We start from the raw sequence: 13,212 nt of genomic DNA, 5'->3' as shown, positions 1-13,212 counted from the left end.
TAAATATATAAGATTATGAGATCGAAATTTAGAATAGTCGGGGTATAAATCTCCGGTCTTTGTACAATTTATCCCATCTACCACATGCTAACTCAGGATATTATGATTTACCTCTCTCATGATGACCTTAGGTCGGGTGCAACGGAAACATTGGGGGCGAATGACTTCGTCTTTTTGCCCTATGTTATCGTGGCAGTGAGGCAGGTGAGAGAGTAAAAGGAAAAATGAAGCCAGGCTCGTTTGGTGATTACTGTGGCACAATGCCATTGGCCAGGGACACGAACTGCAGCAGGGTCGTTTAAAAGATAGCAATGGCTCATTTGCCACAGCAACAATCGATTCGGTGTTGTCGAGAGATGGGCGAGTGAGGACACTGAGGTGGTGGTGGTGGTGGAGGGGGTGGATATTCATATTCTTGACCCTGCTCACTCTCTGCCTGTTACTGTCTTTGGTGCCATAGGCATACACTCATCTCATCCATGATTGAAGTCTCCCCAAGTTGTGTTCTTGGAATCTTGTAGGTGTTGCGAGCCCCAGCGACGTCGACCAAGGTATGATTCCTGCTTGAGCCTACAGGGTGGCATTCCTCTCTTGCATTCTCTTCCTCTTCGTTAGACAGATGTTGGTCTTGCTTCTAGGGCATAGAGTGGGCACGGATAGTGTACGAAATCTTGAATCTTAATTCGGTTTTTGGGCTTTGCTGCTTGTAATTTGATTGCTGCTTTTATTTTATTTTATTGATTACCTATTTGTGCCATAGGGCAGTCGATTTGATGATGGATTGGAATGCCAACTCTTCCTTGCTTTGGGATTGGGATAACCACGAGCACGTGGGCGGGGTTTACAAGCTGTCATCCTCTGCCGCCGTCGCCGCTGGCGGTGGCGATGGCGGCTCTTACGGCTCAGATTTGGGGAACGGTTCTTCATCCAAGAGCACCATCTCTGCTTCTACTGCTTCCTCTAAGACCGCAAAGAGTTCCGATTGGGAAGCGAACCCTAAGAACTATGACAATAACATACTTTCGCTGGAGAATGGTTCTTCACCAGCTGCGGCGCAGGCCGCTGGGTTGGAAGAATCACAGATAGGGCTGAAACTTGGTAAAAGAACCTACTTTGAGAATGTTTCAGCAGAGAGCAGCGGAAAGAACCCATTGTCTGCATTGGATTCTGTTGCTGCATCAGGTTCCCTCGCCAAGAAATCAAAGGCGTGTCATCAGAGCGCACAGAGCACCTATTGCCAGGTTCAAGGTTGCAGTGTTGATCTTAATGGAGCCAAAGATTACCACCGGAAGCACAGGGTCTGTGAAACCCATTCTAAATGCCCCAAGGTCGTTGTCGGCGGTCAGGAGCGTCGGTTCTGTCAGCAATGCAGCAGGTTAGTTGATACTAAACAATTTGCCTTCTCTTCTTACAAGTGAAATCAATTTTGATTATACAACGAGTTCTGAGATTAGTTATGTCTAAGTTACTGGATCAATTCCCATTTTTTTTTATGTTTTTGTCCTTTTTGATTTGTAAAAGGTTCCATGATTTGTCCGAGTTTGATCAGAAAAAAAGAAGCTGTCGTAGGCGTTTGTCTGATCACAATGCACGACGCCGCAAGCCACGCCCAAACATAATTTCTTTCAGTTCAACTCACACTCCATTTTATGGTATAAAGGCTTTTTTATTCCTTTTCTTCTTTCAGTTTTGAATTGCGGTTACTTTGTTCGTTCAGTTTTGAATCGTTGACAGTAAAAGTACGATAATCATTCCTTTTTTTTTTACATAATGATTTGCACAAGGTGTAAGTGGTCTAGTGCCGTGTTATCTATGTTCTGTTCATAACAGTGTTCTATTGTCTTGTTTATGATCAAAATATCTTACCATTTAAAACGACAGATTATCTGCCTGGACTTAATTATTTTTTGTTTTAATTTATCATCATTAGTTCTTTTTGGCCTACCAACACAATTGCTTCTGTACCCTGACTAGATCAAAACATAATCTCTAACAGTTTCCCTCTTTATGGTTTATACGATCCTCTTAATACTAATAAGCTTATGATTCCTTGTATCTAAAGACCAAAACTACTCAATATTACTTTGGCGATGAGTTTTTTTTTTGTACATCCACATGGGCATCACGTAGATGGTAACTGGTAGAGCAATTAAGTTTGTCTGTTTGAAAGGCTACAAACTCACAAGTTGCATGTTAAATGAACTTTTTTACACATAACCTTATCCAAGATAATAGTTGAATTTTAAATTAAGTTAAAAATTAGTAGATTCACTTAGAAAGTAAGATTAAATCTATCTGACTTGATAATCAGATATACGAGACATGACATTAACACCGGCTCATCTCAAGTCCTTGTATATAAGTTCATGTATTCTGATACTGACATACGAGATCCAGATATCCTATTTGGAGAAGACATAGGAAGATACAACATGTTTAATCGATTTGTGGTGAAGAAACTTTACTTTTTCTGCTGTAGTGTTTGATAACTGTTGACAAAATTTATTTGTTTCTTTCCAGAATAGTTCTATAAGATTAAGTCAATCTTGTGTTAATTTTTGAAGGGTGTCATATTGAAGTTGTAAACAAATTAGCTATGACTAAGCAGCAGAGTAATGCGTATTACCTGGTCTGTGCTTTTTGTTGTGTTGTGTACTTTTGGGAAAATGTACTGTTATTTTCTGGTTAAATTTAGCATTATTTTACCCAATTAACTGGCGAACTATTGATAATTACTTTGACTAGTGGTGCTGTTTCTTGTTGCTAAAGGATACATTGTTTTCATAAATGGCAAACATCATTTGAACTTTCTATGGAATCTAGCTGCTTTTGATCATGGGAGAACAATGGTAAGTACTGCCATTCAGGATTCTCAAAACTTCAAGTTCACACAAATGAAGGGACCATGGATAAAACCGACTAAAGAATGCAACATAGATGGGCATCTGAATTTGCCAAGCTCTCATATCTTAAATGGCTTTTCTTCCCTGTACCATGATGGTGACAAACTCTTGCCATGTCGTGGCACTGCCGCTGAAGTTCTCAATCAAGGTGTGTATCGTATAAGTAAATAATTTTGAAGCTCTCATTTGTATTATGTATTTGTGCTGTGGTTTATGAGGTATTTTTGTTCTAGTTTGCTTTACTATAATTAAAGTCTTATATCCTAGATATATTTCTCAGTTTAAACTAAATTTATTTTAAGGAAAACCAGCTGCCTACTTGATGCAAGCGTATATAAATGTTCATGTTTAAGTGGAATCTGGAGTGATATCCTACTTCCCCTGTTTGATTGATCTTGCTAATTAGATTCTTGGATGATTTATTCATCCATGAGGTTGGCTACTTTCCATATTGCTGACCACGTTGTTCAGAGTCCACAATCTCTATCATAAACCAAAGTTTGACGCGGTGGTATCTGTAACTCCACTTGTTTACACTTGTAAATTTTCTTTCTTAAATAATTTAATGAATGAACTTGTTTAACAAGGAAATGTCCACAGCGAGATACATAGCTTACTGAGATACATAACTGGAATAACAATAAATAATGGCAAAGATGTTAGTTTTTGAGGTGTACAAAAGGAAATTTGCATTTAATTTACATCTCTAAACAGCTGATTTTTGGTGTAGAGGTGTGTCGCACAGCATTTATACAACTAAGGTTGCTATTTATTCTGCCCAAGTTGTGGATATGGTCACATTATAGCTGCTGAATTGTTAAGCAGGTTCAGAGGCATCTGCAGGAGCTTCGAACTTGGATGGAGCACCGGGCGTTGGACGTGCTCTCTCTCTTCTGTCAGCCACTTCTTGGGTTTCTCCCGACCCTAGACACACTTCTTCCATCGTTAACTTTGTTGATGCTGGCCATGTCAGTACCGAGCATCACTTAATGCCTATGGCAAACACTTCGAGCAATTGGATGCATGGGCAAGCTCTATGTCAACCACCCCAAATGCCGCCTTTTACCATCCACAGAAACAGTATCCAGCCTCAGCTGCAAAAGGGCCTTTGTAAGCATGCTGTTTGTGATCCAGATCACCTTTATTCATGTCATGAAGTCTAATGTCTCAAATCAGGTCGGTTAGGTTTCCTATCTTAATCCTTGGTTGCGCTACCATTATTTTTCCCAACTGATAATTTACTTCTGCTCCCTAGAACTTGGACCAAGCTGCTGTTACTCCTGCATTGTCGAAAAGTTAGTTGGGTTCTCAGTTGATGTTCACACAACTGAAAAGTTGGTTGGACTGAAAGAAATGCTGTGTTTTGTATTTAGACCGAAACTTTTATGCCTCAGGCAATTTTCTGTGGTTAAACTCTGCGAGGGTGCAGAGTTAGAAGCCTGCCATTCCATTTCTCTCACTGTTATGAAAGAACCATTAAGTATCATAGTCATCAAAATGTAATGCTCGCTTTAATTCAGTGTCGGTGATTCTGCTCTTTTTTATTTTTTCACTAATTCAATGAAATGGCCAATTGATTTCTCAAACTTGCAAGTTCAGAAAGCTCTTTTTTTAAAGAAGAAACGGAATGCAATATCTAACTGATCCTGTTTGGAATCTAAGTCAGATGAAAGTTAGGTGAGTTGTTGTTGGCGTTGATGGAGGGGCGATTGAGATATTTTTCTCGTATGCGTTTTCAAAAATGGTCTTCCACGTGATGTTGATGGGCGACGATGATTGAATTGACGGTACCTGAGCTCTGCACACATTCAATTAAGCATACGAGCGTTAGAGGTTAGAAATCAGGGAAAAAGTCCTCAGAGCAGATTTTTCGACGTTCAAGTAAAGTACTTTTTCCCCAGAAGAACAGTATACGAAGGAGAATGAAAGTAGAAGACAAGTGCGAATGTGCGAGAGAGCGTACCTATATGAGGGAGAGGACCTCTCTTTTATGACAGTGCATACCTTCTAGAGCCTGACTGATGTCAGAGAATGTCGGAGTGTCAGGACTTATCGAGTGATGGAGGACACGTGACATCCTTCTATAAACTGAAGGAAAGCTCCATTTGCAGGTGACTGTAGACCATTGGAATATTTCCTGACACTTAGTAGTGATTCTCTAACAGGCGGTTGTGATTCTCTAACCTTGTTGTCATGTAGCGCCTTTTGTCCTAACCGGGCCTGAATAGGGCAGTTCGTGATGATCAGTCGGGTATAACACCTGACCCAAACCTTGGGGGGCCAAGAGCCGTGGAGAGATCGTCTAAGAGCTCACCGGGAGTTAGCTGATCGGACGTTTAGCTTACTGAGAGCACTAGGCCTAAGTACAACCAGGCAATGAGAGCCCAACCCATCAAATCTAGGTCAGGCATCACCCCGACTGTCTACCCAGGTGTCTCAGATATGGAGTTCCGGTCTGTGAGAATCTGATCGAGAATCAGGTTGTCGACGTCATCACCCGGTCTTACTTCCTCTTTTCATACTGTTGACTGCCCCGTCCATTTGGCTTCTGACTGTCACGACCCCTTGACTTCTGATTGCCACCCTCCATTGACTTCTGACTGCCACGCCCCCTTGACTTATGACTGTCCCGCCCCCTTGACTTATGACTGCCCAACTTTATCGGACCCCACCATCATGTACCGTAACACAAGCCTCCCCCAAGTCTAGTCGAAGGAGGCTCACGTTCGACTAATTAGACTCAGGCTTTAATTTACTTGTTCCACCATAACGTCCTTAATGTTGCTCCTTTCCCAGATTCTTGGATATGTAACCTGTTTAATCACCCAATCCACCTCGGGAGAAGGACCTCACCAACCCTTCAAAGCTGACTCTTCACATCTCCCTCTTTAAAAAGGGCTGAGTCCCCCTACACTATTGTACTTTTACTGTTGACTTCCTCTGACCATGAAATCTACCTCTAAGTCTGACGAGGTGTCGCCCCTGCACCAACAGCTAGCCCATCTGACTCAGCTACTTGCTCCAAAGGATACTGCTTTAGCCGAGATGACACATGACAGAGATCTTTATGTTGGGACCGAAAAGTAGCTAGAGGGGGGGAGGTGAATAGCTCGTCACGTGCTTCGTGGTTGGCGTTGCTTGTTTCTTCAAAGATGTGCAGCGGAAATGTACAAGAAACAAAATACAACGCTAACAAATAGATTTTACTTGGTATCCACCTCACAAGAGGTGACTAATCCAAGGATCCACACACTCACACACCCTCCACTATGAAACACACTCCTCTACGGTAACTACCGAAGACGGAGAAACCTTTACAAACTCTCAATACAAGAAGAAAGGAAAGGATATGAAATACAAGCAAAAGCTTACAATAAACCCTAACCCTAACTTCTCTTCTTGCTTTTGATTCGCCTCTTGACTTGGAAGAACCTCCAAGAATCTTCAAGAACTGGCGATCTGAACTTGAGAGAGAGCTGTGGAGTCGCTGGTGAAGATCGGAGATGAATCGTGTAAGCACTGCTGAAGGAAACGCTCGCCTGTAGCTAAATACGACGCCAATGGTCGGATCCCGATCGATTGGATTGCTCCCAATCGATCGGGGAGGCTTTGGATCGATCAACCGATCGATCTAGAGTGCCTCTGTGCTCTCTGGAATAGCCTGGATCGATCGGATGATCAACCCAGGTCTTATCGCGCACAAACAGCAACTCCCAATCGATCCACTAATCGATTGGGACCTCTGGATCGATCCACGGATCGATCCAAAGGGGTTATGTTAGTGGGGACTCACTCGATCGATCAGCTGATCGATTGGGCATGATCCAATCGATCGACTGATCAATCCAGATCTTGGTTTTTGTCCAAAAGCAAGTCCAAAGTCCCCTAAACCAACATCCAGTCAACCATGACTTGTTGGTACATAAAACATAGCATCCGGTCACCCTTGACCAGCTATGACTCTCTCACCAAGTGTCTGGTCAATCCCTTTGACCCACTTGGACTTTTCTCCTCTTGCCAAGTATCCGGTCAATCCCTTTGACCTACTTGGACTTTCACCAGATGTCTGGTCAACCTTGACCCATCTGGATTTCCTTGTGCCTGGCTTCACTCACCAGGACTTCCCTTCTGCCTAGCTTCACTCACTAGGACTTTCACCTGGCTTCACTGACCAGGATTTCCCTTCTGCCTAGCTTTACTCACCAAGACTTTCACCTAGCTTCACTCACTAGGTCTTCTCATCTGCCTGACTTCACTCACCAGGACTTTCACCTAGCTTCACTCACTAGGGTTTCCTTCTTCCTGGCTTTACTCACCAGGACTTTCGCCTAGCTTCACTCACTAGGACTTTCACCTGGCTTCACTTACTAGGATTTCCCTTCTGCCTAGCTTCACTCACCAGGACTTTCACCTAGCTTCACTCACTAGGTCTTCTCATCTGCCTGGCTTCACTCATCAGGACTTTCACCTAACTTCACTCACTAGGGTTTCCTTCTTCCTGCTTCACTCACCAGGACTTTCGCCTAGCTTCACTCACTAGGATTTTCAGTCAAGTATCCAGTCAACCTTGACATACTTGACTCCCCTTCACAATCTCCCCACATGAACAATTGCACCTGCAATGTTCATGTGTTGTCTACAAGTATTGTCAAACATCGAAACCAAATCATCAAGACTCGAGCTTGACTCACTTCAAGCCCAGTCAAACAGGTCAACCTCGACCTAGGGAATATTGCACCAACACTTTAGTCTTCTCTCCGTCGAAACATTGAGGAACTTTGGTTAGCTGCAAAGTCTCGGGCCCGGGCAAAAGTAGCGTTGAAGTAGAAACCATATGCAGATCTAGAGAGCCAGACCCAATTTCTGCTTTATCTAAAAGAGAAACATGTCGCTTCCATAACCCTTCTTCAAGAAGAGAACTAGATCAAAGATGAAACTATTGCTCAGCAGCGTCGCATTATTCAATTCACTAAGGCGGAGCTGGTTCAGGCGCGATCTTATTCGGGGCAGGCAGGTCCTGCAGAACACCTTTGCTCGAGGTGCTGATCGACGACTGGTATCGAAAAAGACCTCTGATTACTTAGATGTCCCGAATGGGGAAATGAGATTTCGAGAAGTGTTCCCTATACTTCATTAAATAAATGCAAATATGGTTCGGCTTTAGTCTTTATTTCTTTTTCCTTTTTCCTAGCACATCTTTGTTGGCTGATAACCTGCTCGAGAAAAGGCTGACCTGTGAGTTACTAGGCGCAGTAGTGTGCTTGCTTATAGCGCGTGCTAAGATGCGAGGATGAGAGTTTGAAATCCTGCCCGAGGGATCATTAGTCAGAGAGCAAGCTCACTTATAACTCGCACTAGTGCGAGAGTCTGGAGGCGTGAGAGCAGACTCACTTATAACTTGCGTTGGGGTGAGAGTTTGGAATCCCAACCGAGCGGTCGTTGGTCGTGAGAACAAGCTCACTTATAACTCGCGCTGGGGCGAGAGTTTGGAGGCGTGAGAGTAAACTCACTTATAACTCGCGCTGGGGCGAGAGTTTGGAGGCGTGAGAGTAAACTCACTTATAACTCGCGCCGGGGCGAGAGTTTGGAGGCGTGAGAGCATTCTCACTTATAATTCCTGCTGAGGCAAGAGTCTGAAATCCTGACCGAGAGGTCGTTGGTCGTGAGAGTAAGCTCACTTATAACTCGCGCTGGGGTGAGAGTTTGGAGGCGTGAGAGCAAGCTCACTTATAATTGGGGCGAGAGTCTGGAGGCGTGAGAGCAAGTTCACTTATAACTCGCGCTGGGGCGAGAGTCTGGAATCCCGACCGCGAGGTCGTTGGTCGTGAGAGCATGCTCACTTATAAATTATGTTGGGGCGAGAGTCTGGAGGCGTGAGAGTAACCTCACTTATAACTCATGCTGGGGCGAGAGTCTTGAGGCGTGAGAGCAAGCTCACTTATAACTCGCGTTGGGGCGAGAGTCTGGAATCCCGACCGCGAGGTTGTTGGTCGTGAGAGCATGCTCACTTATAACTCGCGCTGGGGCGAGAGTCTGAAGGTGTGAGATCAAGCTCACTTATAACTTGCGCTGGGGCGAGAGTCTCGAGGCGTGAGAGCAAGCTCACTTATAACTCACGTTGGGGCGAAAGTCTGGAATCCTGACTGCGAAGTTATTGGTCATGAGAGCATGCTCACTTATAATTTGCGCTGGAGCGAGAGTCTAGAGGCGTGAGAGCAAGCTTTACTTTACTCTTATAACTCCTATGACCACAAAGTGTAATTCATAAGGGTTTAGTTAAATTTAAACTTTACTCTGATTTCGAGGAGGCATAAAGGTACCGAATTTGGAGAAACACTTCCCGCCACCTTCTTCTTCGTTTCCCGAGGCAGCCGCATGGAATTTTCAGTCTCCGAGGCATGGTCTTCACAAGGTAAGGCATTCCTGTTCGCATATCCTCCTTCATGATTTTCCTGTCACTCCCATCATAAATGCACATTCCTCAGGAGATGACACGTGCCCCACTAACTTAACTCACCATAATGTATGACGCACGCTTTTTGTACGCGACCCTAAATAGCTTCCGCTTCTCGATCTGACGGCTGATGTGTGCTAGGCCATTTCAGTTGTCCAGCTCACTTTCCGATCCTTCCTAAGGGTTTTGGTTTAAAAACCCTAAAGGTTGCTCGTCGTCATTCCTTATCACTTCAACTTCCTTCGAGTTTCCTTTTCCTTCTTGCTTTCACTTGCTAGCCTTCTCCTTCGTGCATTTCCTTAGTCCTCCATAAGTTCTCTTCCTTCTTCCTCTCCCACTCCTTTTGATCTTGTAATGACCGGTGAATTGGAGGTGCCCTAGTATGCATATTTCCGCTCCGACATAGATAATAGTTATCTTAGGGCAATTCAGTTGAGTCTGGAACTTTCTGAGACCTACAAGCTCCGTCCTCGGGGGCCGGATGACCATCCTTCATCCCCTCCTACCGTTTTTGTGACCTTTTTTTAAGGACCAGCTCCTTGGCTATCTTCGATTTCCTATCCATCCGTTCTTCTCCTCTTTGAGCAAGTATTTTAGTGTTTCATTATCCCAATTCACCCCTAACGCCTTCTGCGCCATGTGCGGAATGATAATCCTTTGTCACCTATATCGAATACACCTGGCCCCGCAGCTTTTTCACCATTTTTACACCCTCAAATGCTCGGAGCCTGGTGTTTTCATGGTGCAGTCCAGGGTCGGAAATAAGTATTTTGACGGGATGCCTTCTTCCAACAAAAGTTGAAAGTCTATATTTTTTTATGTCCAATTTCCCGAGCCAGCATCCTGGGCAGCTGAGTGGCACTATAATCTACCCACTCCCTTTGAGTTACACGATAAGCAACACCAACCACCCTGCCACACAGCTTCCGAAAAGTTGGAGGGCGTGCAACTACGACCCCCTTTCTACTGTGAGAGAGCATGCTATACACTTTTGGGCTCAGCACCATCCAGACGCCTTTGGGTGCCCCTTTTAGTAAGATCCAATGTCTCCACTTCCCGGTCTTCGCTAACTGAGGTATTTTCTTTTGGTTTTGCAGAAGTAACCATGTTTCACACCTATACCATTGATTCTTCCAGGCTGCCCAGCGATATTCTGAAGAAATTGGACCTAGATATTTTGGAGGAACATGAGGCTCCTTATGCCCCACAGGCCAGCACCTCGACGGACGCCTCCTCTCAACCGTCCTAGGACCCTGAGTGTTAGTTAGAGCTCTAGAGCCAATCATTTGATGATTGTATTATGGACTCATTGTATCATATTCATATATAAATAAAGACATTTTGTTTTGGTTATTATACTTACTTGTATTGGTGCCAAATAAACTAAGTATAATAACGTCCTTGAGTAGAAGGTTCTCAATTATATCAATCGGTTAGTTGAACCGATAGTGAGATGATATAGGGAACACTACTTTTAATCATTCCTAGACGAGTATTAACATTCAGGGACAATGTTAATGCAATAAGACTAGCATGTAGGTCAACTCGATGACTTGATCTCACAAGTCATGGATATAGAGATATCAAGTTGACACATGGGTATGCATTGGAGAATGTATACTGAATGACCCGCCATGAGAAAGTATCATGAATCATTATATGAGTGTCACATACTTTCTCATATGAATATTAGTATGACTACTAGTCCTTGGACCTGAAGTCACCATGGATCCCTACATAAGGAGTTATGTACTTTGGTTTCGTCAAACGTCACCCGTAACTGGGTGGACTATAAAGGTGATTACTGGGTATGTAACGAATTATGCAGAGGGATGTGAGTGATGTAGATGGGATCTATCCCTCCTATATGACGAAAGCGATATCGATATTCTTGATAGAGTGAGACCACGAAGTGCATGGCCATGCCCAAATGAGTCAATATGAGATATTGAGCTCATTTGATCGAGTGAGTCTACTTGGAGATCAAGATTTAGATTGGTCAGAGGATGACACGGTCTATGCCTCACATTGATCAATCTAGATGTCTAGGATAGAAGGACACTTGTCATATATTGTGAGGAGTCACAATTAGTAGTCACAAGGTGATGTTGGATCTCAACATTCTTGTAACTTGGGTAGTAATGATGTGTTGCTATATACCGCTCATTACTTATGCTCCTAAATGGGTTTAGGGGCATTGCCAACGTTACAAGAACCTATAGGGTCACACACTAAGGACAATTAGATGGAGATTAGGTTCATATGATGAACCAAGAGGATTAGTTTCATTTGATGAATCAAATTGGGTTAAGAGTAATCCTAATTGGGCTAATAGAGTTGGACTCAAGTTAATTCATGTGTTTAATGAGTCTAATTTAGATTATGACTCATTGAATCAATTTAATTAAATGAATTAGATTCATTATATTAAATTGTTTTGAATTAAATGGTTGGATTAGATCAACCATGAGAGAGATTAAGTCAAGTTTGACTTGATTTGAGAGGAAGATGAAGAGTCAAGTTTGACTTGACTTTATGTCACATCATTTGTGACTAGGCATTAAGTGGCCAATGATGATGTGCCACATCATCAAGACTAGCACATGTGTGTGCCACCTCATGGAGGTTACAAATTCCCTTTTAATGGCTACATTAAATGTGAAAGGGGGTTACACTTCTCCATGGGTGGCCGACCACTTTAGTGTGGATGAAAAATTGATTTTTTCATTCAAGTCATTTGGTAACTCCATCATCTTCTTCCTCTCCTTCTCCTCTCCCTCTCCTCCTTCTTGGCCAAACATCCTAGGTGCTAGCACACCTTTGTTTGGTCTTCTCCATCTAGTGTGTTCATGTGGATACACATAGAGAGTTGTCTACCTTGACAACTAGAGATCCGACATCTCTTTGGACGAGCGGGATACGAAAAGGGCACGCATCGAAGGTATAAAAGCTTTCCCCTTTGTAGATCTACTGTAGATCGAAGTTTGTAAACTCATACTCATATTTTATTTTATTTTTCTTTGCACGGATCCGGTGGCTGGGGCTTTCGAGGTTTTCGCGATGTGAAAACGCGGTTTTCGCGGCCCGAAAAATCCAACAGTGGTATCAGAGCCACGTGCAAAGACTTGTACGAGTTTATTTTTGATTTTTATGAAAAATATAGCTTCTATGATTTTCTGTAAATTTAGGTTTTTTTATAGTTTTTATGGGTAATTTTCTCGTAGAAGCGAAGTACAAGTGTTTCGGCACTTGTAGGCTTCCGCTACCGGGAAGATTTTTCCAAAACGGCTTGGTTTCGCCCCAAATCCTTTTGGGACAGCAGGCTAAGGCGCTATAGGATCGCTAAGGAACCCTCGCGATGGTTAGATCGCGGGTAGGGGCGCTGCCCCTGGCCCCGCAAGGGGATTCGTTCCGCGATTGCGCCGGAAAACTGCTAAACGGGATCGCAGGGAATTTTTACTCGTAAAAATTGTAAAAATTGGTATTAAAATTACAGAAAATTATGGAAATTATATAATTTATAATTATGTATAATTTTTGATAGTCATGGCCCAAAAGACCCAATTGGATTGGAATAAATGTGTTGTAATTCATAATACGACCTGCGTGCCGTGATGTGATGTGCGTATTGTATTTTATTCGCGACCTGCGCGTCGTGCCTTTCTCTATTTTATATTCTTGTTGTAAATTAGTTTAGACTCGAATGTAACTCGAGTTTCAAAATTGTAATGTACAAAATTGGAGTGGTGGAAGGTCCACTCGAGACGGAGTTACGAGGAGGGCGCGAGCAACACAAGGTGGTCAAAGGGAGGAGCTTGAGAAGCTGTTGACCCTAGGTTGACCATCCGATCTTCT

The 13,212-nt window shown here is 43.3% G+C and overlaps 1 protein-coding gene across 4 annotated transcripts; it reads left to right on the top strand.

The window, feature by feature from the left end:
• Positions 1 to 328: 328 nt before the first annotated feature.
• LOC121984402 (squamosa promoter-binding-like protein 12) lies at positions 329 to 4,422 on the top strand. Of its 4 annotated transcripts, none has more exons than XM_042537314.1 (6): positions 329 to 551; positions 766 to 1,375; positions 1,522 to 1,652; positions 2,770 to 3,051; positions 3,729 to 4,079; positions 4,159 to 4,422. In XM_042537314.1, the coding sequence occupies exons 2-5, from the start codon at positions 774 to 776 to the stop codon at positions 4,064 to 4,066; spliced, it is 1,353 nt and encodes a 450-aa protein (XP_042393248.1). In that variant the 5' UTR covers positions 329 to 551; positions 766 to 773; the 3' UTR covers positions 4,067 to 4,079; positions 4,159 to 4,422. The 4 variants fall into 4 exon arrangements, with proteins under 4 accessions (XP_042393248.1, XP_042393247.1, XP_042393251.1 ...); XM_042537313.1 differs by having other exon boundaries at positions 761 to 1,375; XM_042537317.1 differs by having other exon boundaries at positions 330 to 551; positions 761 to 1,375; positions 2,824 to 3,051.
• The last annotated feature ends 8,790 nt before the right edge of the window (positions 4,423 to 13,212 follow it).

Source organism: Zingiber officinale, chromosome 5B (assembly GCF_018446385.1).
Source record: "Zingiber officinale cultivar Zhangliang chromosome 5B, Zo_v1.1, whole genome shotgun sequence".
Taxonomy (NCBI): domain Eukaryota; kingdom Viridiplantae; phylum Streptophyta; class Magnoliopsida; order Zingiberales; family Zingiberaceae; genus Zingiber; species Zingiber officinale.
Note: the sequence above shows the minus strand (reverse complement) of the source record. Positions and strands in the feature narration are given on the sequence as shown.

Coding starts and splice junctions, on each gene's coding strand:
- LOC121984402 (XM_042537314.1), top strand. CDS start 774: ATGATGGATTGGAATGCCAACTCTTCCTTGCTTTGGGATTGGGATAAC. Junction 1,376..1,521: donor TTCTGTCAGCAATGCAGCAG/GTTAGTTGATAC, acceptor GATTTGTAAAAG/GTTCCATGATTTGTCCGAGT. Junction 1,653..2,769: donor AACTCACACTCCATTTTATG/GTATAAAGGCTT, acceptor TTGTTGCTAAAG/GATACATTGTTTTCATAAAT.